Source organism: Psammomys obesus, unplaced genomic scaffold (genome assembly GCF_907164565.1).
Source record: "Psammomys obesus unplaced genomic scaffold, mPsaObe1.curated_primary_1811, whole genome shotgun sequence".
Classification (NCBI taxonomy): Eukaryota; Metazoa; Chordata; class Mammalia; order Rodentia; family Muridae; genus Psammomys; species Psammomys obesus.
In genome coordinates, this window is record NW_026585895.1 from 54,459,433 (window position 1) to 54,483,694 (window position 24,262).

Here is a 24,262-nt window from a genome sequence, read left to right on the forward strand (position 1 = left end):
CCTCTAGAGTGGGCTCTGTAGGTGTGTATAGGGAGGTGTCAGCAGTCTGGAAGAGAACAGTCACATGGACTGGGGACGTAGACTTGTTTGAAGAGACTGGATGCTTCAGCCACTTATGTCCTGGGGCATCCACATTGGGGTGCCCATGGCTGGTTCCAAAGCTGGGTCACAGGTAGACGTCTTTGCCTTCCACTCATCCCAGTCTAGGACCTCTGAGGCATTGAGCAGCAGGGTCTCTGTTGGAGCCCAGAGCTGTGACCTACAAATTCCAGTATGTCTCTCTTGCCTGATCCTGGGATCCAGCCTAGCCTGGCTGGCTGCAAAACCACCTCTCTCACTCTGCAACACCAGACTCTTCTTTCTTCACAGCAGCTGATGGAGAAAACCTCAGCCCAGCAAAGGCTGAAAAGGACGTTGAAACTGGAGCAGCAGCAGATGTGTGCCGGCCTAGAGCCGAGCACGTTCTCTCTCAACACCATGAGGACTGGATTGAAGTGAGGCCAAGGCTGACACCAGATGCCACCCCCCAGGGTTGAGGACGGTGGGATGCCCCTTAAATTCAGGTTTCCGGTGCTGGCAATGACAGCCAATTCTGGTGGTTTTCTGACCCTGCAGCTCACCACCCTCCCCACATAGAGACAACACCAAGTCCTCGAAGTACCCTGGGGAGGCAAAGGCAGTTTTTGCAGGTGAGTGTCCTGGGTGACTGTGCTGGAAGGGAAGGGGTACAACAGGGGTGAGGATGGCATTGTAGTACCTCCCAGAGGAGCTAGTCACACCGAGCCTGACTTGCCAGTTTCCTGGAAAGCTGGCCCTTCTGTCCAGTTCTGGTGGCCATAAAGTAATCTGTAGACTTTGGTTATCTCTACATTCAGGCTTTTGCTAGGATGTGCCATATGCTCTGTTGTACGGCTGTTGGGTGGAACATTCTGCAATGCCAGTTAGACCAGTCGGTGCACAGAATTCCTCAAAATCTACTTTGTGCTTGAGGATTTTCTGCCTTATATTTGCTATCATTTGGGTGGGGTGAGGAAGCACACTTCTGAAATGTCAGGTTGTGGGCTTGCTAGAGCTCAGCAATTGAGTTAGTGCTACTACCACATAAACATTTAGCATTCTAAGCCAGGCTAAAGGTGGTGGAGCCTTAATCCCAGCATTTGGGAGGCAGAAGCAGGTGGATATCTGCGAGTTCAAGGCCAGCCTTGAACTACAGAGTTCCAGGACAACTAAGCCTAGACAGAGAAACCCTGTCTTGAAAACAAACAAGCAAATGATAACAACTAAAAACAGAAACAAGAAAACAACAACAAAAACATTTAGGATTCTGGTGAGCTCTTGTTGAATCGACCCTTTTGATGTGTGACACATCTGCAGTATTTTTTTGCCTTAGGGTCCACTTGCATGTAAGCTTGTTTTTGTTTTAGGTTTTTTGTTTGTTTGTTTTCTATTCTAGAATTTTAGGGTCTTCTAGCTGGCCTGGAACTCATTAGGTAACTGAAGACGACCTGACTCTCCTGCCTCTGCCTCCCAAATGCTGGGATTACAAATGTGCATACTTATGCCTGCTTTATGCTGTGAATCTGGGCTTCATGCATGTTGGTCCTTACTAGCTGAACCACATACCCTGCTTTGACATTTGTAGTCTACTCCAGCTTTTTTGTCTCTGCCTTGCTACACTCTTACTTTCTGTTTGGGTCTTTGGTTGTTGTTTTGGTTTGCAAGACAGGGTTTGTGTGTGTGTGTGTGTGTGTGTGTGTGTGTGTGTGTAGCCTTGGCTATCCTGGACTTGCTTTATAGACCAGGCTGGCTTTGAACTCACAGAGATCTGCCTGCCTCTACCTCCTGAGTGCTGGAACTACAGGTGTGTGCCACCATGCCCTGTTATCTTTCATTCTCTCTTCCTCTTTCATTTCCTCTTTCCTCATTTTATCTGCCTCATTTTGAGTTAAATTTGGATTTGGTTTGTTAATACAGGCTCTCATTCTGTAACCCAGTTTGGCTTAGAGCTATGTACCCTGGCTGACCTCTAACTCATAACAGCCCTTCTACTCCCTCCTCTGGAAGCTGAGATTCCCCAGCCAAGATTAAAGTTTTGAATGATTCCATCTTTGTTGTTGAATTATGATAAACTATAGCTCCACAGTTTAGTGGGTGTGTTAGGGTACAGGTGATTTCTCTTTTATCTACAGCACAAAACACTCATAGAATTTTATACTAATAAGGTAGTACTATATTTATGCTAGTGCATTAAAATATGTTTCAGTGGGGGGAGGGGCTGAAGAAAAAGCTCAATGGTTAAGAGCACTTGCTTTACTTGCAGAGGACAGCACCTACACTGAGTGACTCACAACCACCTATAGCCAGTTCTGGAGCATCTGACTCCTCTGGCCTCCACCTGCACACGTGTGGACATTCCCACACAGCACACACCCAGACACATAATTTAAAATAATAAAAATACATTTAAAAGTGAATCTTAAAAATGTTTCTAAGCCCATCATGCATTGATTTTTTTTCCTGACAAATGATTCTCTTTTTTTTTTTTTGCCTTTATTTCTTTTTCTTTCTTTCTTTCTTTTTTTTTTTTTAAAGATTTCTTTATTTTACATATGAGTGCTCTATTTGTGTGTACATTTGCATGTCAGAAGAGGGCACTAGATCTTATTATAGATGTTTGTGAGCCACCATATGGTTGCTGGGAATTGAACTCAGGACCTTTGGAAGAGCAGACAGTGCTCTTAACCTCTGAGCCATCTCTCCAGCCCAAATGATTCTCTTTTATTAGTTTCAAATTATACACAGGCTTAGAGTGAGAATGTAAGCAGCTCCCAGCCACTATTTGGACACTCCCTGTTTCTGTGGGAAGATCTGTACTTCTGGCTGACATCTTTCCCATGTCCTTCCCCTGATTTCTGACACACACATCTACACATCTAACAAAAACAAAATAAAAACTGATTATATGTTCAGGAACATCTTCATTCCATTTTTTGTTTGTTTGTTTGTTTCTTATATATTCTATCCTGGACATAATACTTGGGTGGACTTTAATATTTTTAATTTTTTTAAAAATAGGGTACCCTAGACCTCACTATGTAGACCAGGCTGGGCCTTCAACTCGCAGATATCTGCCTGCTTCTGATTCCTGAGTGCTAGAATTAAAGGCATGGATGCCATGCCTGGGTCTGGGTAGGCTTTTTTTTTTTTTTTTAGTGTGTGTGTGTGTGTGTGTGTGTGTGTGTGTGTGTGTGTGTGTGTGTGTGTTACAGGGCTAGGGTTCACCCCAGCCTTCCTACAGTCTCATTCCCAGGAGTCACAGCTCCACCCATAGTGTCTTCTTGCTTACTTTGCTCCAAGTGCAAGGAACCCACTCCATCATTCCTTAATTCATTTGTAGCCACTGTGTCTGTCTGCTCTGGCTGCTTTTCTGTTTTTCATGACATTTGTAATGACACCCTCAAGTTTGCTTTATGTTCATGTGCTGGGGTCTGTTAAGAGTCTTTCACCTATGGATTTATCGATTTCTTCAGATTGGAAAACTCCCAGGTCTTATTTTTACAAATACCTTCTCTATCTTCCTTATCTCTCTTTTTCTGCAAAAATTTTAATTGTGTGTATGTTAGGCCACTTGATCCTGTGAGTTCTTTTTTCAGCAGTGTATAATCTTCTATTAATCATTGTGGTTTTCATCTGAAGTGTTTTACATGTTCATTTCTGAAAGTTCTATTCAGATCTCTCCTTATGTCCTCCTTAGTTGTACTAACCCTTCCATTTTCATTTTTATTATTTTATGTATATGGGTATTTTGCCTACATATATATGTCTGTACCACTGTGAACATTATCTGGTATCTACAGAGGCCAAAAGAAAGCATCAGATCTCCTGGAACAGGACTTACAGACTGTTACAAGCTGCCATGTAGATGCTGGGAATCCAACCCAAGTCTTCCAGAAGAGCAGCTGGTGCTCTGAACCACTGAGCCCTCTCTTCAGCAAAGAGTACTTTCCCTTTTAAACATAGGAATACCATTATGAAAGCTTCTTTTCTATTTACACTTCTTCATTCATTCATTCATCAAGGGACCTCTGTAACATGACACCTCTAGCAGAAATTGGTTCTCTCTTTCCACCCGATCGGTCCTGGGGATTAAACACAGGTAGTCAGGCTTGGTAGCAAGCATCTTTATCTGTGGAGCCACCTTGCCAGTTATGAAAAACTTGTAACACCCATCTCTGGGCTGATTTTAGTCCCTGACTCTCCGCTCTGCTTGCTGCTGGGTGCTGTGAGTGTTACCTTGGTCTAAGATATTTTTGTTTCTATGCACCATGATTTTCTTAAAACATAGTACCATCGCCTAGCTCTCTTGAGATGTTGCCATTGTTGATCTCTTATTTCCTTTGTTTCTGTCTCTGAGCACTGTGCTGGGCTGTTGATATCAACTATCTCAAAATTGCTCTTTGATAGGTGTGAGAATGTATGTAAATATGTCTGTATAAAACACATTTTCAAATATGATAAGTCCAGTTCCACTTGCCCTTTCTTGGTGGGATGTCAAAAATATCCTTTAATTATTTTTAATTAAAAAGCCTTTTCCATGAAACCCACCATAGCAAGGTGGCTGACATGGGTCAGTAGCAAGAGAGCTGTGTGAGCAAGAAGTCTGGGCTCTGCAGTGCCCCTGCCCTGCTTGGTGCTAGACTCTAGACATCCTTCCCTTCTGGCCTCAGTGTCTTCTTCTGTGAGAGCAAGGGCTGTTACCCCAGTACAATTGTGTTTGGTCTGCTCCTGCAGGTCTCATGTCAAAGCCTCAGCTTACAAGGCCACCAGTCCCTTCCAGCATTGCCTCAAGATCCAGTGTGAAGCTCTGTGTCAGAGGTAGAGCCTTTTTTCCCCCAGACATGCTTTGTTTATCTGGCCCTCCTGTAGGAAAGGCCCCTAAGTGCATGCTACTTGGTTCTCTTAGGACCCAACCAAGGCCTGCTTTCTCTCTCAGAGCCGATGCAGCAGGACCTAGCCTCCTCCCAGCTGGCTGTAGCCAAGTTCCACTCTTCAGACAGCTCTACCTACCAGGTACAAAGACTAGGGGACAATTTTGAGGCAACGTGACACTGGTGATAGGTAGTGGGTCCCCACTGGCCCTGGTCTTGGGAGGGCCACCCTGCCATCCAATCATCCATCCTTGCAGCTGGTAGCCACCCCAACTGCTCCTCCTACTCTGGGTGACATCTGAGGGGCCTGCATGACAGAAGGATACCTTGGGCAGGGCTTTGCACAGCCCAGCCTGCTTTGCTAAAACTCTGCAGAGCATAAACATATATCCTGCCTAGCTTGGGGTGAGCATGAGGCCAGGATGAGAAGGACCCTGCCTGCCCTTTTGAACTTACAATCAGGAAGGGGGTGCCTTGCCAAAAAAGACTGCTGGATATTCAGGAGGACTTCTTGGAGCCTGTGGCTTCTTCCTGAGAGCCAGTATCTGCTCCTGGCCTTTGAGAAGTCCTAGCAGTGACAAGACTTAGTTGCTCTGCTTCTCTGCAGTGGAGCATAGAGAGACCAGAGCCAGGAACCGAAAGGTCCAGAACCTTGCACCATTTCACTATCGCAATGCTAGAGCAGAATCTGAGAGATGAAGAGTTGCATTCACAGCACCAGGCTGCAGCGCTACGACTGCGTGAGCTGGCGCTGGAGGAAAAGACCTGTGCAGAGCTGGCCTTCCTGGAGCATCAGATGGGGTGAGTGCATGCTTGTGACTGGCTCTGGTCCCCCACTCTCACCACACCTGGACACAGCCATCCTTAGAGAAGGATGGCTGTAATGATCCAGACAGTGATAGACTGAAAGTTATGTAAGATAGTAAAGTGTCCCAAACAAAACTAAAATAAAAAACTGCTGTTGTCCCTCTCTGTGACATCTGTAACATTTCCAGTGTGTCCCATAGTGTTGATAAGGTCTTAGGCCTCATGTCACCACATTAACTGCAATACAAGAGTAGTGCAGAATGTTAGCATTCCCTTGGCCTGTCCCCAGCTAAGACCTTTAGTGTGTGTCCAACTTTTCGCCATTATGAACACTGAGAGACTCTTCTTTGACATGGGATTTCCAAAACATATTGAAACCTGTTGGCCTTGTTGGGGCTAACTTCAGAATGCTCCTCTATTCACAATCCAGTGCATGCTGGGCATGATATGCTGAGGGTGGAATAGGCCTTGGAGTCAGCAGAGAACCCCTCGCCTGGATGTGGTCTCCAGGAAGGATATTCTGTCATCTTAAGGCCTTCATCCCCTAGGCAATGAGACAATAATAAACATGGTGGGAGGGAAGAGTGACAGCCCTGGCTAGGCCCCCAGGCCCAGAATCTGGTGTCTGCTCTTTGGGGGAATGTCTTGGTTAGTGGCTCTCCCTCTCTCTGAACAGACTCTCAAGGTTGCCTTTGGCTTTTTCCCTCCCCTAGGTGCTTGGGTAATGTGGGGCATGAAGCAGCACAGGCCACTCTGTGGGAAAAGCAACAACAAGTCTTCGGCAGACTTGAGAAGGAATGGGTAGGCATGAGTGAGGAATGGTCACACAGAAGTGACCCTTCAGCTCTCCCAGTGGAGGACCCAGAATACCCCTGTGCCACAGTACATCCTTGAACTCTTGCCATCCTTCAATGATGCTTAGAGCCATATGCTGCCTGGAATAGGCCAGAGGACTGCAAATCTAGGGTGGCACACGGCCTTACATTGCTGGGTCTAAATCGGTCTTAGACTCCTGCTAGTTGTGGCCTGCAAGAAGTAGCTTGGCCTGTGGGGGCTTCAGGTCCACACTGAACAGCCACCAGTGTCTGTTTTCCTGGTTTTGGGAGGCTTTTATAATAAAGGGATGTTACAGAGGCAGGGCAGTAGCCAATACCTGGAGAGAGAGAGCAGGAAGGAGAGGAGAGAGCATGAGCTGTGGCTGCTCCATGTGGGAGTCATTTGGTGCATAAGTACCCCACCTCCCTCCTGCCTTTGGATGCTACCTCCTGACCAAACTCAGAGGAAAGCAATAGCTAAGGGGCTGAGCAGAGGGCCTGTGGAGGGGAGAGGAGGCCAGGCAGCACGAGATGCAGAGGCCCCCAGATGTCCCCTTCCTGCCCCGGTGTCCTAACTGGCATTTTCTCCTCTGGAACCTCAGAGGGACATCCAGTACCTGAAGAAGGTGTACTTGTCCCTGCACCGTGGCAGGAAGCAGCTCCTGCACCATCAGCAGTCTGTTCTCAATGTGCAGCAGTCTGTGGCCTACCTGCAGCAGGAGCTCCAGGACAGAACCCAGCTGCTGCAGGTGGGCATCCCAGCATCTTCACCTCTGTCACTGCTGGTGGCAAGGGGCTAGGTGATTGTACAGAGGGAGGTGACCTGCTGGGGCTCCAACAGAGGTATTCTGGGGGAAGAGCCAGACTTCCAAGCTATGGCAGTTATTATAGACCAAAGTGGAAGAAAGGACCTACGGGAGAACCCAGCAGAGGGAAGGGGGAGTAAGGGTCTAGTTGGAGAAGGCCCCGGGCTATCATATAGTAACAGAGTAGCAGTCTGAGAAGCCTGCCACTCAGGCAAAATTCCAGGAAGCAGAAGGAGGCAGATCTCCGAGTTCAAGGCCAGGATGGTCTACAGAGTGAGTTCCAGGACAGCCAGGGGTACACAGAGAAACCACATCTTGAAAAAACAAACACAAAACCAAAAGACATCTACTGTGTCAGTGGAGCTGAGTGGCATGCTACAGAGAGCTGAGTGCATGAAAGGATGTAATAGGTGAGGGTGAGGTCAACCTCAGGCGCTCTGTGCCCCCATAATTCTGTAAGCAGGAGGACAGTGGTCTCACCTTAAGGGTAGGGAGAAGAATTGGATGACCTTCTCTCTGCAGTACCTGCGATAGGCTAGTCGTCAGGAGAGGGGACTCAGATGCCTGACTAGAGTTCTCTATGCTTCTGCGCAGGTTTGGGCAGAAACGCTGGCTCTGTCTTTGGCAGACCTGTTAGTAGGGGTATAGGCCTGATAAGGGCAGGATGGCTTGTTCCAGCTGGTATCCACTCCTGTGAGAGTGTGTCATCTACAATGCTGAGGCTATCCTGCAGTGGCCACTGCTTTCTGCTTTTCTGAAGAGGGGACTAGCTGAATGTGGCCACACCAGGCTTGCCCTGTGCTGTTTTTCCTAGAGTTGCAGCCCCGATGTCAAGGCTGCTTGGAAGGGGGTCTCTGAGGCAAGTCATAAAATGAAGGAACACAGGCCTGGAAGCCCCCAAAGCCACTACCTCCAGGAAATCTCTGAGAGCTTGGAAGTTGCACAGTGAGTGGGTCAGGGTTGGAGTGAGGGGAGCTTGCCCTGGTACTTGCCACTGACAAGCCATTCATGTATTTGCCTTTATTGTGTGGTTCTATTTCACTCAGCTGATCCCAACAAGGTCAGGGAAGGACCAGAGCTGCCCTGAGCTCCAGGGAAGAGCAGACAGCAGCCACACTTACTGGCTCTGGGGTTGACAGGGCTGTGGGCATGAGGAGCTTCCTAGAGCACTTCTGTGGGGTGTGGAGAGACAGAGCACAACAGCCTGGCTTAGGGTAGCAGGCAGCATGTATGTGACCATCCAGCCTCTAGGACTACTATAGGGCTGTTCTGTGGCCAGCAGTAGGTGAATTCTCTCTGAAGCCTGGCCATCAAGGCCATGGTGAGGCCCCTGCCTGTGCTTGGAGGGGTGTGAAGAGTGTCCTTTGACCACAGGAAGGAGCAGCATGGCTTTTTTCATCAGGACCTTCTTGGCTTCCTCATGCTAGACATATAGTGTTCCACCCTGCCAGGAAGCACTGTAGGGTCAGTGCGATCTGGAGGTGGCACTCACCTTGGCAGTCTCTTCTTCCTCAGGCACCCATTTGCCAGCTCTGGGGAGACTATTACCACCTTGCCCTTAGTTCCTGGGCTCCCTCCCTCCACCTTGAGGGTGGAGGTGGGTACTGAATTAGCTACCTCTATGAAGCACCTGCCTCAGGCTGGCCTGAAAGAGAGAGCTCTCACCAGCCTTGGCAAGGACAGTCGCTCTATGGTGGCCTCTCTGTGTCTGTCAGCAGGGTGCAGGCTGGGTCAAGATAGCATGTCTGTTCTGGCCATATCTGTTCTTTAGCACTTGGTGCTGGTGAAAGTGCTAGGCTCTGAAGTGCTTCAGAGTCCTTCCTTTTGAACCTCTAGAGTTTCCCCAGAGTTCTAAGAGTCAGACTGGCTGGTATTCACATGTTGGGCCTGGGCAACAAGGTGAAGGATCAGAGGCTCCTAGGCCCCCACCCATGCCCCAGAGCAGCTGCTCCATCTGAGGTACAGGTCCCGCTTGGGAAGCTGCTGAGTGAAGAGAGACCAGGACCCTGGCCAGAACTGCCCCCGGATGTGGTTCAAGGAGGTTTAGGGCCAAGGGCCGAGTGTGGTGGCCAGGGCTGGGTTCCTTGGGTGGAGCAGCTGGGTGTGCAGTCACATGTGTTCTACTGTGCATTGTCCTGCAGCCTTCCCCCTGAGCAGAAGGAAGTGAAACCTCTCCAGATAACTTCAGTAGCAGATCAGCACCTGCATACTCACAGGGTCAAGTGGGCAAACGACACATCTGGGACTGGAGACCCACCCATGGAGAGTGGACATGACAGCCAAGGTAGTTCAGGGCATTGGCAATGACCAGCCAAGAAAGACAATCTGGCCCAACCTTCTGTGGGGGCAGCATTAAGCTTAGGGTGAGACATTCCTCCATACCAGGCCCTCAGGCCGGTGTGTGACCTGGACCACCCAGGCCTCCCTGCGTACTCTTAAGTTGTAGGGTGCACCACCCATTGGGCTGGCCCACGGGAGGCCTTCCTTCCCCTAGCAACACCTGAGACAACAGAACATGGGGTGCCACAGGGGAGCTACTCAGACAGGCTCCCCTGCTACAAGCTCTTGGCAGGTAGAGCTGCTCAGAGATAATCTGCTCTGCCACCTAGTGCAGGCCTGCGGCTGTCCACAAGCAGGTCAGAACAAACCTGTCAGAGAAGCAAGGCCTGGCCATGTCCTCCTGCTACCAGATGTGACGATTAGATTGAGCATGATCTTCCCTGGGATGAAGGGATTCCATTTTCTTGGTTCAATTATGTTTTTCAGGACCTGGAGAACAGCTTTGTGTATCTCTCCCTGGTCTGCTGGACTTGAACCCCCTGGACCCTAAGCATCAGAAAAAACCAGCCTTTCCTGTATGCAACCATTAGGAAGTTCCTCTCCCCAGCCATGCCTGTTTGGGGAACATCCCTGCCATTCTGCCAGTCTATGGCTTGATCTTGGTTGGGACTCCTGGGTGGCCAAGTGCTAGCCCCTGTGGTGCTGGTGGCCCCTCATCATCCTTGTCCTTGGAGTTCTTTCCCAGATAGCTCCTGCGCCTTTTGATATGTCTCTCCTTCTATCTTGTTGACACAGGCCATTAAGGAAGATGGCAGTTCAGCCTCTCAGCTGATGCCACAGGAGACCAAGGAGCTGGCTCTTCCAGGTAAGGCCTCCAGAACCACTCTGTGGGCCACCCCTGTGTGGATCTTAGCAGGAGCTTCCCCCACATCCAGTGGACCCTGTGCAGGGCTGTTGTCCAGTGCTCAAACAAGGACAGGGAAGTTCCTGGGGAAAGTTGAAGAGGACAGATGCTCATATCCGCCTGCCATGACTGCAGACTTCTCCATGGCTAGAAGACTGGCCGACTCCATTGATGGGAGATGATTTGGCTGCTCCTCTGGGGACATTAAAGAAAATACTTGGTCTGGTTGTTTCAACTGCAGCTTGGTTTTATCTAGATGTTTCCAAGAGCTTAGAAGTCAGCATCACCAGATGCACCCTCATTATCTGACACTACAGTTTTTATACATATCAAAGTGTTCACTTTCTGAACAATGCACTTGTCCCTGAGGCCTTTCTGAGGGCAGAACTCATGATCGGCAGAGAGCAGCAGAGTCCGCTTCCCCCTCTGAGGGTTGCCGTGGGGCTGACAATGAAGGATTGCATGGCATGGCTGCCTCTCAGAGAATTGATGCCACCTCTGCATTCCCCACCCCTGGGTACCAGCCCTGGGTTCAGAAGCTTTACCACTCCACCCCCTGCTCACCACCTACCCTTAGACACAGGAGGATGCCAAATGTTGCCAGATTGTGCTGGACCAAGGCACTCTTTGCATCTGGAGCCTGGAAGAGTGAATTCCAAGTCACCTAGGATAGGAAGAAGCTAGATCTTCCCAGTGCATTAGGATTATCCAAGGGAGATAGGACAAACTGAATTCTCTAGGGGTCCAAAGGTAATGGTGAGCAGGACCTTCCTATGACCTCCTCTTCTGCTAGAGTCATACCTCTGTTGACCATTGTTCAGGGCTTTGTGGACATTTGTTCAGCCTGATGCTCCTCACCACTGATGTTGGTCTCTTCTGCCCTGTGTGGCCACTAGGTGCCATATGCTAGAGCCAGCCAGTGCCTACCCCACACCACTCGCAGGGACCCTTGTCACTTGAGGTGGGCACACTTATTACCCACCAGCAGATGAAGAGACTGGGGCCAAGAACTAAAACACCTGGAACGTGATGGTGGAGTTTGTTAGTGATGGTGCAGGATGTGCCCGTCTGGCCCAGTGCTAGCTGCCTCCCAGTCAGAAGACAGCACCGGCAAGGTTCTCGGGAACACCCCAGCGTGGCCACTAGAGAAGCCCACTGCCGAGATAAGAGCTTTAAATAGCATAGCTCTGGTCTCATAGGCCAGTGGCCCTGGGCCTCAGGGTCCCAACAGTCTACCAGGGGCCAGACAGGACTTGGGTCCAGGAATGTGGAGGTATAACCTGGGGAGGTTCAGCTGTGTCCTGCTTTGAGCCCTCTTGGCTGGTCTTTCAGCTTGCCTCGGAAAGATCCTGCCATGACCAGGGCCTACCCTTGCCTGAGTGCCCAATGCTCTGCCTTGTGCTAGAGGACCTCAGCACAGTGCTGACACAGGGAAAGGGACAGCTCTGGCAAGGGTTCAGCCACTTGTGGGAGATTCCCCAAAGGAGGAGAAGAAGGCTATATGGTTTTGTTTGTTTTCTGAGGCAGAGTCTCACTATGTAAATAGGTGATTCGCTTGCCTCTGCCTCCCAGGTGTTACCTACTGTTAAAAGATGTGTACCGCCATGCTCGACAACAGGGCTATAAATTTAAAATTATTTTTCCATATGCTCTTTTTTTCCTGGGACTTCATATCTCTAAGTGTCCAACAGGATCCTTGGGAAGCACATCACATCTTTTAGGTCTTCATATTAAGTATCACAATGAAGTCTTGCATCCATTTTGAATTTTCAGATTTTTTTTTTTCCTGGGAGTCACTCCCTAGCCTTGCTACCTCTACACCTGCCAGCATTTACAGTCTGTTTGTCCCACAGGAGACCTGCACGCTAAACCCAGTGCAGCTGGGGCAGTGGAGAGGCCCTTGGCTACTACATACAGCCGTGCTTGGAGCCTGCATAGACAGTGTGGGCAGTCCCTAAATGGAGATGGTCCTTGTCCCCAGGAAGCCAGAGTGAGTCAGAGTTTGGCCATGTGCTGTGTTCAGGCTAAAGGGGACATTGGCCTGCTGTGTGGTATAAAAGTATCTTTTATTCTCCTGAAGTAATTGTCATCTCGGAGGCTTACTATTTCTGTCTGCTAACCTAGGCCTAGTCCTGGAAGTTTCTAGCCTCCATACAAATCTAATCTAGGCCTAGAATGTTTTCAGCTTCTGAGACTTAATTCTGAATAAGCTTGCCCTTTCTTGTTCTTTTTGAACTCTTGTTGACTGGTTTACTTAGTTGTTTTGGCTCAAACTCGTCTCCCAGATGATTTATTCAGTCTGGCTTTTCTCTCCACGTCTGAATTGCTCTGCTTGATTTCTGACTAACTCCAAGAATCTGTTCTAATCTTCTGGCTCTTTCTCATTCTCTGGATCATTCTGTCTACCTGTATCTAGTTTGCTCTCTCCTCAACCTGTCTCCAAAACTTTCCCAATAAAACTGCCTCCTCTCCCCCTCATTCTTTGTATTGTTCCCTTAAGTAGCTTCCCTTTCCTCTCTTTTCTCCTGAGAGTTGGGAATATCCTATTCTGTCAAATCTTTCTCCGATTCATCATTTTTTTTTTCTGCCACTAAATTAGACATCACTTTCAAACATGGGTGCTTCCTTCTACAAATTAACATTACCTTAATTGTTTGGGATTAAAGGTGTGTGCCACCATGCCTGGACCTAAACTTTTCTTTACCTGAAACTTGCTCTATACCAGGCTGGCCTTGAACTCAGATATCTGCTTGCCTCTGTCTCCTGGGATTAAAGGTGTATGCCACCACTGCCCAGCTTGTCTGCATTCTATCTGGATCACACAGACCTAGAAGGTCTTTGGATGTGATCTCATCAGAGCAGCCATGTTCTGATTCCTCTACCGTGTGGCCTCCAGGGGTTGCCTCATACATCACAGGAGGCTGTAGTGGGATGAGGGCTCAGAGGGTATTCATACAATTCTGCAGGTTCCATGGGTCTCACCTGGCACTCAACACTTGGGTAGAAAGAAAGTCTTCCCATGGTGAAAGGGGATGTTTGGTGGTTGGGATCTTTGGGGCCCTCTTCGGTGGGTGATCTTTATTCCTTAGCAACAGTCTCTGGAATCATAGTCTGATCCCTAGCAAAGAAGGTGGAGGAATCCCTGGTAGACATTTTACTTTTCTAATGTGTTTCCTACAGGTGGCTGAAAACACAACAAACCAAGGGCTGGATGTTTCTAGAAGCCTTGAGGGGGAACCCCAGGAAGAGGCACACTGGCAGTCAGAGCAGCACAGGTGTGGAAGCTGGGTAGGGTAAGGCACTGAGGCATGGAGGTAGTCTCAGTACCTGGAAGCTCTCAATGCCCAGACCCACCCCCACCCCATCCTGGACTGGGCCTGGATGTGTGCCACCTACTGGGTCTGACTCCCTCTTGGTATCAAAGTTGTTGCCCAGTGAAGGGCTAAGGTGCAGCTAGGCCATCCAGGTGTCTAGAAGTGTAATCTGATCAAGGTGACCTGTGGTCAGATGTCATCTGTAGTCTGTCATGCTCCCCACCCCCCATCAAAGGCAGAGTCCCAGGTAGTCCTGTGTGGCAAAAGTTGCTTGCAGTGGTGGGTGACTGACAAGGCTGCTCCTAAGTGTGTGGCAAGGGAGGCGGTGTCAGTGAGTGAGCGCCCTGGGGCAAGGGCAGCTGGAAGGCAAGACTCCTTAGCCAGCAACCAGAACCATGTGCTTGCAGGGGAGAAGCCTGTCCACAGGAGAACACAAACATCCCCTTGGCCCACCCGGGAGCTGAGCAGGAGGCTGCTTCCCCAGGTAAGGCTCCTTTCAGGACCCCCACCCCACCCCGGGACTAGCTCAGAGACTGTCGAGTCTTCATCTAGAGGCTATCCAAGACTAGTTCTTGGATCTAAGTGAGGGTTTTCTGAAGGCATAGTGCCCTGTCCTCTGCACTGCCTGCGGTGGGATAGGGGACTCTACTGACTCTGCCGCCCCAGGGCTGCAGGCTGAGTCTAAAGCTTCAAAGCAAGCCAAGCAGAGCCAGCCACCAGATATAGCAACAGCTGAGATGTTGTAGGCTGAGTCCAGACACTCAGGGACAGGCATATGTGACCCACAAGTAGGGAAGGAGCTGGAGCACTTAATTGGGGGTTATCAAAAGACTAAGCACACTAGTCCCATCACACCTCCCCTTTTGATTATATAGTTTTTGGTTTTTTGAGAAAGGGCTTCTCTGTGTGTAGTTTTAGCTGTCCTGGAACTCACTCTATAGACCAGGCTGGCCTTGAATTCACAGAGATCTGCTCACCTCCACCTCCTGAGTGCTGGGATTAAAGGCATCAGTCATCATGGCTTTTTTTTTTTTTTTAAGATGTATTTGTTATATACACAGTGTTCTGCCTGCATATATGTCTGCAGGCCAGAAGAGGACAGCAGATCTCATTATAGATGGTTATGAGCCACCATGTGGTTGCTGGGAATTGAACTCAGGGCCTCTGAAAAAACAGCCAGTATTCTTCACTTCTGAGCCATCTTGTCAGCCCCACCATTGCCCTTTTTAATATCTTCTGTTGGAACATCTTTTCTTGGAACTACCCTTGCTTTCTTGCTTCTGGCATAGTCAGCCATGTAGACTGAGGCAACTGAGATCCATCCCCTAATTCAATCTGTCTCAGCAGCTCCTGTGGCCTGTGAAGAGGAGGCACAGCCTGCCTGGTATCTAGACAGCCCTCCATCCCAGCCTGCTGCTATCTTGGACCTGTGTTCTGAGTCTGCTTCTAGTTCAAGGTCTTCAGGAGTCCCAGCCTTATCCCTCACCCCTTCAGTGGGGTCAACAAGCAGCCTTTCCTGTTCATCTCTTCTGGAGTTTCAGAAAGCTACGGCCACCCTAGTCCAGCTCTCTAACAGTTTCACATCCCTGTCTGAGTTAGACTCTGAAGATAGCATGCATGCAGACCCCAGTTCGCCTAGGGAGCTTTCTGCTCATGCTTCCTGGGAGGAGCCTGGCCTGCCTTCACGCTGGGGCCTCCACCAGGGCCCTTCTCAACTGGAGAGGGTTCCTGGGAATGTAGGTGAAGTGACCCTGCCCAGACTGGAAGGCAGTGGGGCCAGACTCCTGAGTGGCTTCTCTGAGGAGGCAGCTGTGGCAGGAGGCTCAGAACCAGAGTCCAGCTTCCTTCTGGCAGGCTGGCCATTGTTACCTCCACATGCTCCTTCTCCGAGATCAGGGTCAGAGCTATCAGAGTCCTCCAGCCAAATTTGGGAAGAGAACAGTGAGGATAACCTTGTAGACCCTAGTCCTTGTGTTGAGCCAGCCTCAGCGAGCTCCTTACCTGAAAATGGTTCCTTGGGCCTGGAAGGCAGTAGAGGGCCCCATACCAGTCATCCCTTCCCGGGCTTGGGGGAAGCTTCCAGAACCAGTAGGAGCCTGACTGATCCGTTGAATACAGGGGAAACCAGGCAGGTGTCCCCTGTGGCCACCTTCACAGTGTTCCCACCCCAGAGACCTTCTACCAATGATTCAACTTTGTCACTGTCCTTTCCTTTGGGCACGTCCACCTCTGAAAGGGCAGGTCTCAGTAAAGAAAACATGGCTGCTGAGGCCTCAGCTGGCTGCCAGGAGGAGCCCCAGGATATAAATACAAGTCCACGCATGCAGAGGAAGACCCTTGATCCTAAGGGACCCCCGACCCTACAGGCTCCTTCTGAGGATGGAGCCCCCCTTGTCACAGAGGTAGCCAGTCCCTCATGTGTAGATGGCTTCTTGAGTGAAATACTGTCTCCTGTGGATGAGGAGCTGTCTTATGGAAGTGGGGACCTTCCATCCTCCATCCACAGGGACACTCACCTCCCTCCACCACCTCCCACCCCCCAAGCAAAGAGTGACATCAATGAGCCCAGCTCAGAAGACTTCCCTTCCCCACCTGAGGAGGCCATGTTTCCAGGTGACTTACTGGGCACCCTAGGAGAAGATACGTCCATTACTGCTGGGGACGTGTCCTCTTTATCTGAGGCTCTGGGGCCACAGGAGTCAGGGAACTTCTTGGAAGCATCTAAACAAGATGGAAGTTTAGATGGCTCAAGTTTAAAATCTCCCTTGAGTAATTGGGGAGTCAGTGCCCCTGGATGGTCCCCAAGACTGTCAGTTCAATCCTTGAGTCTATCCCCAGTAGCTTGTGTAGCCAGAGAGGATCTTGAGGCCTCAGACAATCGAAGTGGACCCCGGGAAGTGGTGCAGTGTCTCCAGGGTACAGAACACCTCTTAGACGGAAGGGTAGGCACATCCTCACCCCCCTGGCCTGCACCTGCTAAAGGCCCACCGCCAGGCCGGGAGCCCTTGGTACCCAGTGGCCAGGCTGAGTCCCTCAAGCACACTAGTGAGAAAGAGAAGGGAGGCCAGAGCTACTGGACAGAGGACCAGCCCAAGCTCCAGGATTTGTTGACCAGACAGCAGCTCCCTAGGAGAGACTGGGCTTTTGATCATGTCTCTGAAGGTGCCTATGCTGATCTTATAGGGACAAAAGATGTTGGGCCAGTGGCTGTGGTGTCCACCCATCTCAGCAGGAGGATCTTGTGTGACTCTCTGGCTGCATTGTCATTACTGGTCCCTGGAGACAGCACCTAGGCATGTACTCTGAAAAATGATAGCTCATAGACTTATGACATGCACTCTCTCTCTGCCTCTGTCTGTGTCTCTGTCTCTCTCTCTCTCTCTCTCTCTCTCTCTCCCTTTCTCAGTCTGTCTGTCTGTCTGTCTCTCTCCACAAGAACCTGATTTGAGGGACCTGGGCTTCCCATTGTGGGTTGTCTGTCACACCACATCTGGCTGGCAGGACAGTTATCTGAAACAGTCAGTAGTCATGGGTGAGAGTCTCTCATACTGAATAGACTGCCTCTCCATGGGCAGAGTAATTCCCTGAATTTCCCACAGCTTCTGTCAGGTTCTGAAAGGGTCCAAACCTCAGTGACTGAGGCATGCACATTAAAGGCTATGTAGGATGGTGTCGAATGGCTGACCAAGGGAAGTCCAGGAGGTCAGTAGCTCCAGCTAGAATGAGGTAGTATCGGAATCAGTGAGGCCAAAGGGAGAAAAGTAGTGTTGGGGGGGGGGGAGAGTAATAACCCACCAGGGAAAAAGTGATCAGAGTACGCTAAAGAGATGTCTTGGGCTTTTCTTAGTGTGCAAATGCCTAGTGTTCACCTGCCTTGTGTGTGTGTGCATGTGTGTATGTGTGTGTGTGTGTGTGTGAGAGAGAGAGAGAGAGAGAGAATCTGCAACATGTGTGCAGGTGCCCTTGGAGCCCCAAAGAGGGTGTCAGATCTCCTGGAGCTAGAGTTGCAGACAGTTGTGAGCCTCTTGATTATAGGTACTGGGAACTGAACTTAGGTCTTCTGCAAGAACAAGAAACACTCTTAATCACTAAGTCATCTCTCTAGCTCTTAATTTTATTGTTTTGTCTTTTTTTTTTTTTTTTTGAGACAGGGTCCCTCTGTGTAGCCCTGGCTGTTCTAAAACTTACTCTGTAGACCAGGCTGGCCTCCAGCTCTGAGATCCACTTGCTCAGAAATCCACTCTTAAATGCTGGGATTAAAGGCATGCATCACCACTGCCTGTTCTAGCACTTGACTTTTAAAAGTAGTGTGTGTGTGTGTGTGTGTGTGTGTGTGTGTGTGTGTGTGCGCGCGCGCGTGCGCGCGCGCGCATGCCATGGTCCTTGTGTGGAGGTTAGAGGATGACTTTTGGGAATTGGCTCTTTCCTTTTGCAGTGGGCTCCTTTTGCAGTGCGGCTTGCATGACAAGTGCCTTTACCAGCTGAGCCATCTGTCTCGAGTTTTGATTTTTGTGATTTTTTATATAGGTTTAGGAAGTGACTTTAGAGGTCCTCATACTTGCAAGGCAAGTGCTTTACCAACTGAAATATCTCTTCAGTCCAATCTAGATCTTGCTATGTCTGTTTCCAACAGATTACTTGTGGCTGAGGGACATTTGTTCATCCTGTGGAGATAAAGGGCAGATAATTGGTCACTCCTGACAAGCAAGTCCTCAGGGGCTTGGAGTCTTTCTTCGTCCTGTGATTTTTTTTTTTCTTTCATGGGGCTTGCTGGGACACTGATTTTCTCAGGAACACAGTGAGTGGGGGCCAAAGAAAACATCTTGTGCCTTGTAGGCCTGGCTGATTATACCAAGGCCCAGAATATCTCCTTTATTCCCTGGGGGCTTTCTAGGACAGAATGACCACAGTGATCATTGAAAGTGTGGGCAGGTGACACAGGTGGCTCTTGCACAAGAAAGCAGTGGCCATTCTTTACAAGAATACTGTCTTCCCTCAGGACGTACATCCAGTGACTTGTTGACCCAACCACACAGGGTTTGTGTGGGAAGAAGCCACCTGCTTAATGGTGAGAACGAGACCATCTTGCAATGCTCGGCACCTCACTCAGCTGGGGCTGGGCTCACCAGGGCAGAGGAGCTCTACAGAGAGCGGAGTGGCTCTGGGATGGGATCGGTGGCTCTGGGATGGGATCGGTGCCCCAGGAGAACAGAACAATTTGGGGACATGTGTAAGAGTGAGCACATCCACTAAAGCAGTGACTCTGTCAGGTTAATTTGAACTCATGTACATCTCTCTGCCTCAGATTCCCCCAAATACTGGGATTACAGACATGAGCTGCTACACTCTCGAAAGGAAGTGGCTTTTACACAAATCCAGATAGTCAGTCTTTTCGGAGGAAGCAGCTTTCAAATCTCTCTTCTGAATCATGGCATCAGGCTCACATATACGGTTGGAACTCCCAGAGGTTGCTTTCTGTGTCCTAAATCATGTGTGTGCACATGGGTATGTACAGTGTGCATGCTTGTACATAATGGGTGTGTGTATCTAATAGCATCCATTCTCTGTTTGTTGATGCATATCCACTATTCACCTTGCTAGGTCTCATAAAGACATTGTTTCCCAATGCAGCATGTACTTTGACTGCAGTCATCCTCCAGCCTGCTCTTTCTCCCTCCCCCATTCCCTTCTTTCTGTTTTTCTCATGTCTTATTTTAATCATTAAAAACTATGCTTGTAGCCAGGTGGTAGTGGTACACACCTTTGATCCCAGCACTGGGAGGCAGAGGCAGGCAGATATCTGAGTTGGAGGCCGGCCTGGTCTACAGAGCAAGTTCCAGGATAGCGAAAAACCTAAACAGAGAAACCCTGTCTCGGAAAAACAAAAAACAAAGCAACTAAAACAACCAAACAAAACTATGCTTATGAATAATCTGTGCCGATGACATCGCTCCACGGAAAGGCAGGGTCACAAAGATGTTCAGTTCAGTGATCACGGGAAACCGCTCACATCAAAGCATTTGAGACCAGGCATGGTGGTGCACGCCTGTAATCCCAGCACTTGGTAAGGCACAGGCAGGTGGATCTCTGTGAGTTTGAGGTCAGCCTGGTCTACAAAGCAAGTCCAGGATAGCCAAGGCTACACAGAAAAACCCTGTCTCGAAAAACAAAAAAAACAAAACAAAACAAAACAAAATAACAATACTCCACCCCCAAAAAACCAAAACAACAACAAAAAAAGCAGTTTAAAACTTCATGTGGTAGCCAAGTAATATGCATAATTTTGTTTTATAATCTGTTTTTAAAAATTAAAAACACTTAAATAAATGGCCTAAAATATTAAGAAGTTATCTTCAGAAATTTTTCTTCTTTTCCTTTTTTATATTTTTGTATATACCAGATTCTCCCTCACAGTATTGATTGAAGCCGCTGGTTTCTGCTACTCTGTCAATATTGGATGCTCATGAGGATTCTTGTTTATTGTCCTGTGTCATGGATGTCTTGAAGCTTTGGGTCCACAGGACTAGCCCTTTCACAAGCTCCAATAGATTATAGATGGGATAGATGTTGGAGTGGGGCAAATCAAAGTCCTGAATCTGGGCCTGAGAGGTAGCTGAGTTGGTCAGCCTGCCAGCCTCTTGAGCCAACACCACCAGGGCGAGCTTTCCAGCACTGCTCTGGCTAGCTCACCCAATGCTGCAGCTGGCAAGGGGCAGAGGGGCAGCTCTCCTGGTCTTGGGGCTGTTTCATTTGTGCCATTGCCACCAGAGCCAATTCTACTGAGCTGTCCAGGTGAGGTGCAGGGCCTACTCTCCTGAGTGCTGCAACTGGTGAGGGGCAGAGCCCATTCTCATGACCTGGAGGCGGTGGCAGCTCACCCACCTATATCAAGAAGCAAGGGGTAAGGAGGGAGAGGAGCATTTCTCTTCCATGACACCTCATGGCAGACAAGGGAAGGGGCCAGCTCTCTAACTGATAACACCCTCAGCACTGGTTTCCCCAATACCCTCCACTCCCCACCCCCCGCCCCACCATCAGAGTCAGTTCTACTGTGCTGTCCAGGTGAGGGATGTCCAGCTCTCCCTAGTGTGGTAGCCCATGGGGGTCAGGGCCTGCCATCTCAGCACAGTGCCTCAGGCCACAGTACAGACCAGTGTCATCTGCATTGCCTTTGGTGGTGACACAGGCTTGGGACATCAGCACAGACCCTGGCTGCCATAGGCCCACAGACCCAGACATGGCCCCCAGCAGCAGCATGGGCCTAGATGTCCCCAGGACATCAGGTGGCATACAGGCCACTCAGATCAGCATGTGCCCCTGCAGCAGCATGGCCCTCAGACATCCACATGGTCTCCAGCAGCATCCCAGACTATGGACATCCCCTTGGCCTTTGGTGGTAGCTTGGGCCACAGACCTTGATGCAGACCCCAGCTGCAGCAGGACCATGTACTAAGCGAGACATGGCCCTTGGTGTCAGCCAGCCTAGGAACTCACCACAGCCTCCTCCTATCTGCCTGTTCCTCACAGCCATCAAGTCTCTAGTCCCAGCTTTCTCCACAGTAAAGAGCCCCTTGGCTTCGCTTTCTCTTTCATCTCTACACTGCATACTTCATCTTTCCCATCTATCCTGCATCAAGTTTTCCAACTGGCCCCAGAGCACAGAAGAGGTTTGGCCCAGTCAGGGAATATGCACTCTTCCGTGTATATAACTTCAAGACACATCTCTGACCTATGGCTTTCCTATTGGTTATCCTCTGGTTTTGGAATGAATTAGTCTGTAATTTATTTTTTACTTTTCTTTTCTATTTATTGATAACTCCTTTGGGCTTGTGAGACTGAGAAAAATTACACATTTTACATATACATGTTTGGTATGGCAATAAATCTCCCCCATCAAAACCTTGAAAATATGCCTCAAATTCCACAGCACCCCCTTACCGCCTGCCCAGTCTAGTTTCATGGGGGTTGGTGCTGAGATCTGGGCACATTAGGGCTACACACACACACACACTACAGCCAGAATCTCCCAGACCTACCTTCCCTGGGTATAAAGCAGGTGCAGCATGCTTTAGCCTTGGCACAGTGTCCTTGAAAGGAAGCTGGTGATGGGAAACTAATGAGAAGCAGCCAGGCTTTCTGAAGACGGCTGTAGCTGCAGGAGCCAAGCCTTGAAATTACTCCTGTGGGCGGAGAGGAAGTATATCCACAGAAAGTGCCTGACACGTTTTATCTGCCCAGCATGTGTGCAAACAGAACACCGGCATTCAGACATATTGACCTTGGTGAGGCTTCAATCCAAGGTTCCTCCCTCCAAGGTCTCAGGCTGTACCTGCCCTCATTCTGATCCCACATTACTACTTGGACCAATAAATCTTGGCATGAGCCTCAGGAGAAGTTATTATTTTTCATAGAAAATAGTTATTTCTCAGTTAAACCATACTTTTGATTTTTCTATGCTCCATCTCTGTCAATGCCTTGCTAAACTGTTCCCTTAGAGTGTGCTTTCAGCTTTCCACATGCCAAACTATCACACGAATTTCCCAAGTCCCTAGGGTTCCATGCCCTGCTCCACCATGACAGCCACTGTCATAACACACAAAGGCCACAGGGCTTTTACAAATGGCTGAGAGCTATAAACTCCCTGGAACACAGAGTGTTCTCACTGGGCCTCCTGTGTGGGCCCTGTCCTACATGCTTGGCTGCTGAAGGCTTGGAGTATAGTGGACTTGTCATCAGCAAGACACAGTTGCAGCAAAAGACACAGCTCATGTGGTCCCCAGAAATCTGAAGTGTCTCCTCAACCTTTAAGGATCTCCAGCGAGTAACGCTAGATCGTTGCTTTGCCACAGATGATGATTTCAGGATGAGCCAGGCATGGCTGTGTGTGCCTTTAATCCCAACACTCCAGAGTCAGAGTCGAGGCCATCCTGGTCTTCAAATCGAGTCCAGGACAACCAGGATTTTGTTTACACAGAAAAACCTATCTCAAAAAACAAACAAACAAACAAGCAAAGCCAGGCGCAGTGGCTCACACCTGTCCTGTAGTCTCAACACTGGGGAGGGCAGAGCGGTGGATTTCTGTGAGTTTGAGGCCAGCCTAGTCTACAAGGCAAGTCCAGGACAGCCAAGGCTACACAGAGAATCCCTGTCTCAAAAAAACCCAAACCAAACCAAAACAAAAAAGAATTTCAGGATGCGCCAGATGGAAGTAGAGTCAGAATTTATCAGGAAGAGAGCAACAAAAACTTCAGCATAGGGGCTGGAGAGATAGCTCAGTGGTTAAGAGCACTGTCTGCTCTTCCAAAGGACCTGGGTTCAGTTCCCAGCACCCACATGGCAGCTCACAACTGTCTGATCTGACACCTTCATCCCAATGCACATAAAAAAAAAAAAAACAAAACCAAAACAAACAAACAAACAAACAAATAAACAAAAACCCTTCAGCATAATGGTTAATAGAGATTCTCAGGGAAAAAGTAGGGCACACCAGTCCTGGGTGTTGGCTTGTTCAAAGGAGAGTCATATCTAAGTGGCTTAGCAATAGCCATATATGGACTTTCAGAGGCTGTCAGAGTTTCTTGCTCAACAGGTAAGGTATTCTCCCTTCTCCCTCTCTATTTTTCCCTTTTCAATAAGTGAGATTATAGGATGGTTCTAGAATCATTGTGGATGGAATTACAGTCTGGTAAAATAAACCCTTGGGCACATCTTTTTTTGTAAATGGGTTACCTTATGAAATTCCTAGAAATTTCTGCAGGTTTAAACTGAGAAGACTCAAATATGGCTTGTTGGTACCTTAACATCATATTTGAAAATGTTGTCTCCGTATCAGCAAATGTTAATTGCATTGGAATTCTTGATTATCAGCTGGAGAGAGACCCCAGCCAGCCTCCAGAGTCTGCCCATAAAATTCCTTATCTCATCCTGCCTCAGACTTTCTTGCCTTCTAGGTAGAGTTGGGATCTGAGGCTCAGGCCTGGTTCTGCTTACTCACCCTCTGGCAGCCTTTAAACACTAAATAGTTTCTTTGTATTTGTCTCCCAACCAGTGTCTCCCTTTGCCTCAAGCAACCCCCACATCTCTGCCATGCCTTCAGAATACAACTAGAGCAGGGAGCAGGCCAGGGTGTCTATAAAATGAGACTGCAGGCTTTGGAAGCTAGGGCACATGTATACACACACACACACACACACACACACACACACACACACACACACACATACACCAGCCTTACCTGCATCCTGCATGGAGGGTTTTCCCTCAGCTGAAATGTGTCCTGTGTCCTCCCAGGCTACAGAAAGGCCTTCGATGATGCTGAGAGCCAACCTATGGTCTCTGGGTACATTAGTTCTAAGCCCTGCTTCATCTCTCACTAGGATATAGGGAACCTCATCCCCATGCCTTCAAA

The 24,262-nt window shown here is 49.0% G+C and overlaps 1 protein-coding gene across 5 annotated transcripts in view; it reads left to right on the forward strand.

Moving 5' to 3' along the window:
• The window catches only part of Ccdc187 (coiled-coil domain containing 187), a 47,476-nt gene extending 27,297 nt beyond the window's left edge, over positions 1-20,179 (forward strand). Inside the window, exons 13-28 of one of the 5 annotated variants that reach the window (XM_055600815.1) lie at positions 370-494; positions 616-689; positions 4,792-4,875; positions 4,964-5,070; positions 5,536-5,729; positions 6,449-6,536; positions 7,153-7,299; positions 8,171-8,301; positions 9,498-9,640; positions 10,123-10,211; positions 10,432-10,501; positions 12,394-12,530; positions 13,721-13,815; positions 14,262-14,338; positions 15,199-15,310; positions 18,854-20,179. In XM_055600815.1, coding sequence (XP_055456790.1) covers positions 370-494; positions 616-689; positions 4,792-4,875; positions 4,964-5,070; positions 5,536-5,729; positions 6,449-6,536; positions 7,153-7,299; positions 8,171-8,301; positions 9,498-9,640; positions 10,123-10,211; positions 10,432-10,501; positions 12,394-12,530; positions 13,721-13,815; positions 14,262-14,338; positions 15,199-15,310; positions 18,854-18,869 — 1,689 coding nt within the window. In that variant the 3' untranslated portion in view covers positions 18,870-20,179. Of the gene's footprint in view, positions 1-369; positions 495-615; positions 690-4,791; positions 4,876-4,963; positions 5,071-5,535; positions 5,730-6,448; positions 6,537-7,152; positions 7,300-8,170; positions 8,302-9,497; positions 9,641-10,122; positions 10,212-10,431; positions 10,502-12,393; positions 12,531-13,720; positions 13,816-14,261; positions 14,339-15,198 lie in introns of all 5 variants that reach the window. The other 4 variants (XM_055600811.1, XM_055600810.1, XM_055600812.1 and 1 more) reach the window with 4 other exon arrangements.
• The last annotated feature ends 4,083 nt before the right edge of the window (positions 20,180-24,262 follow it).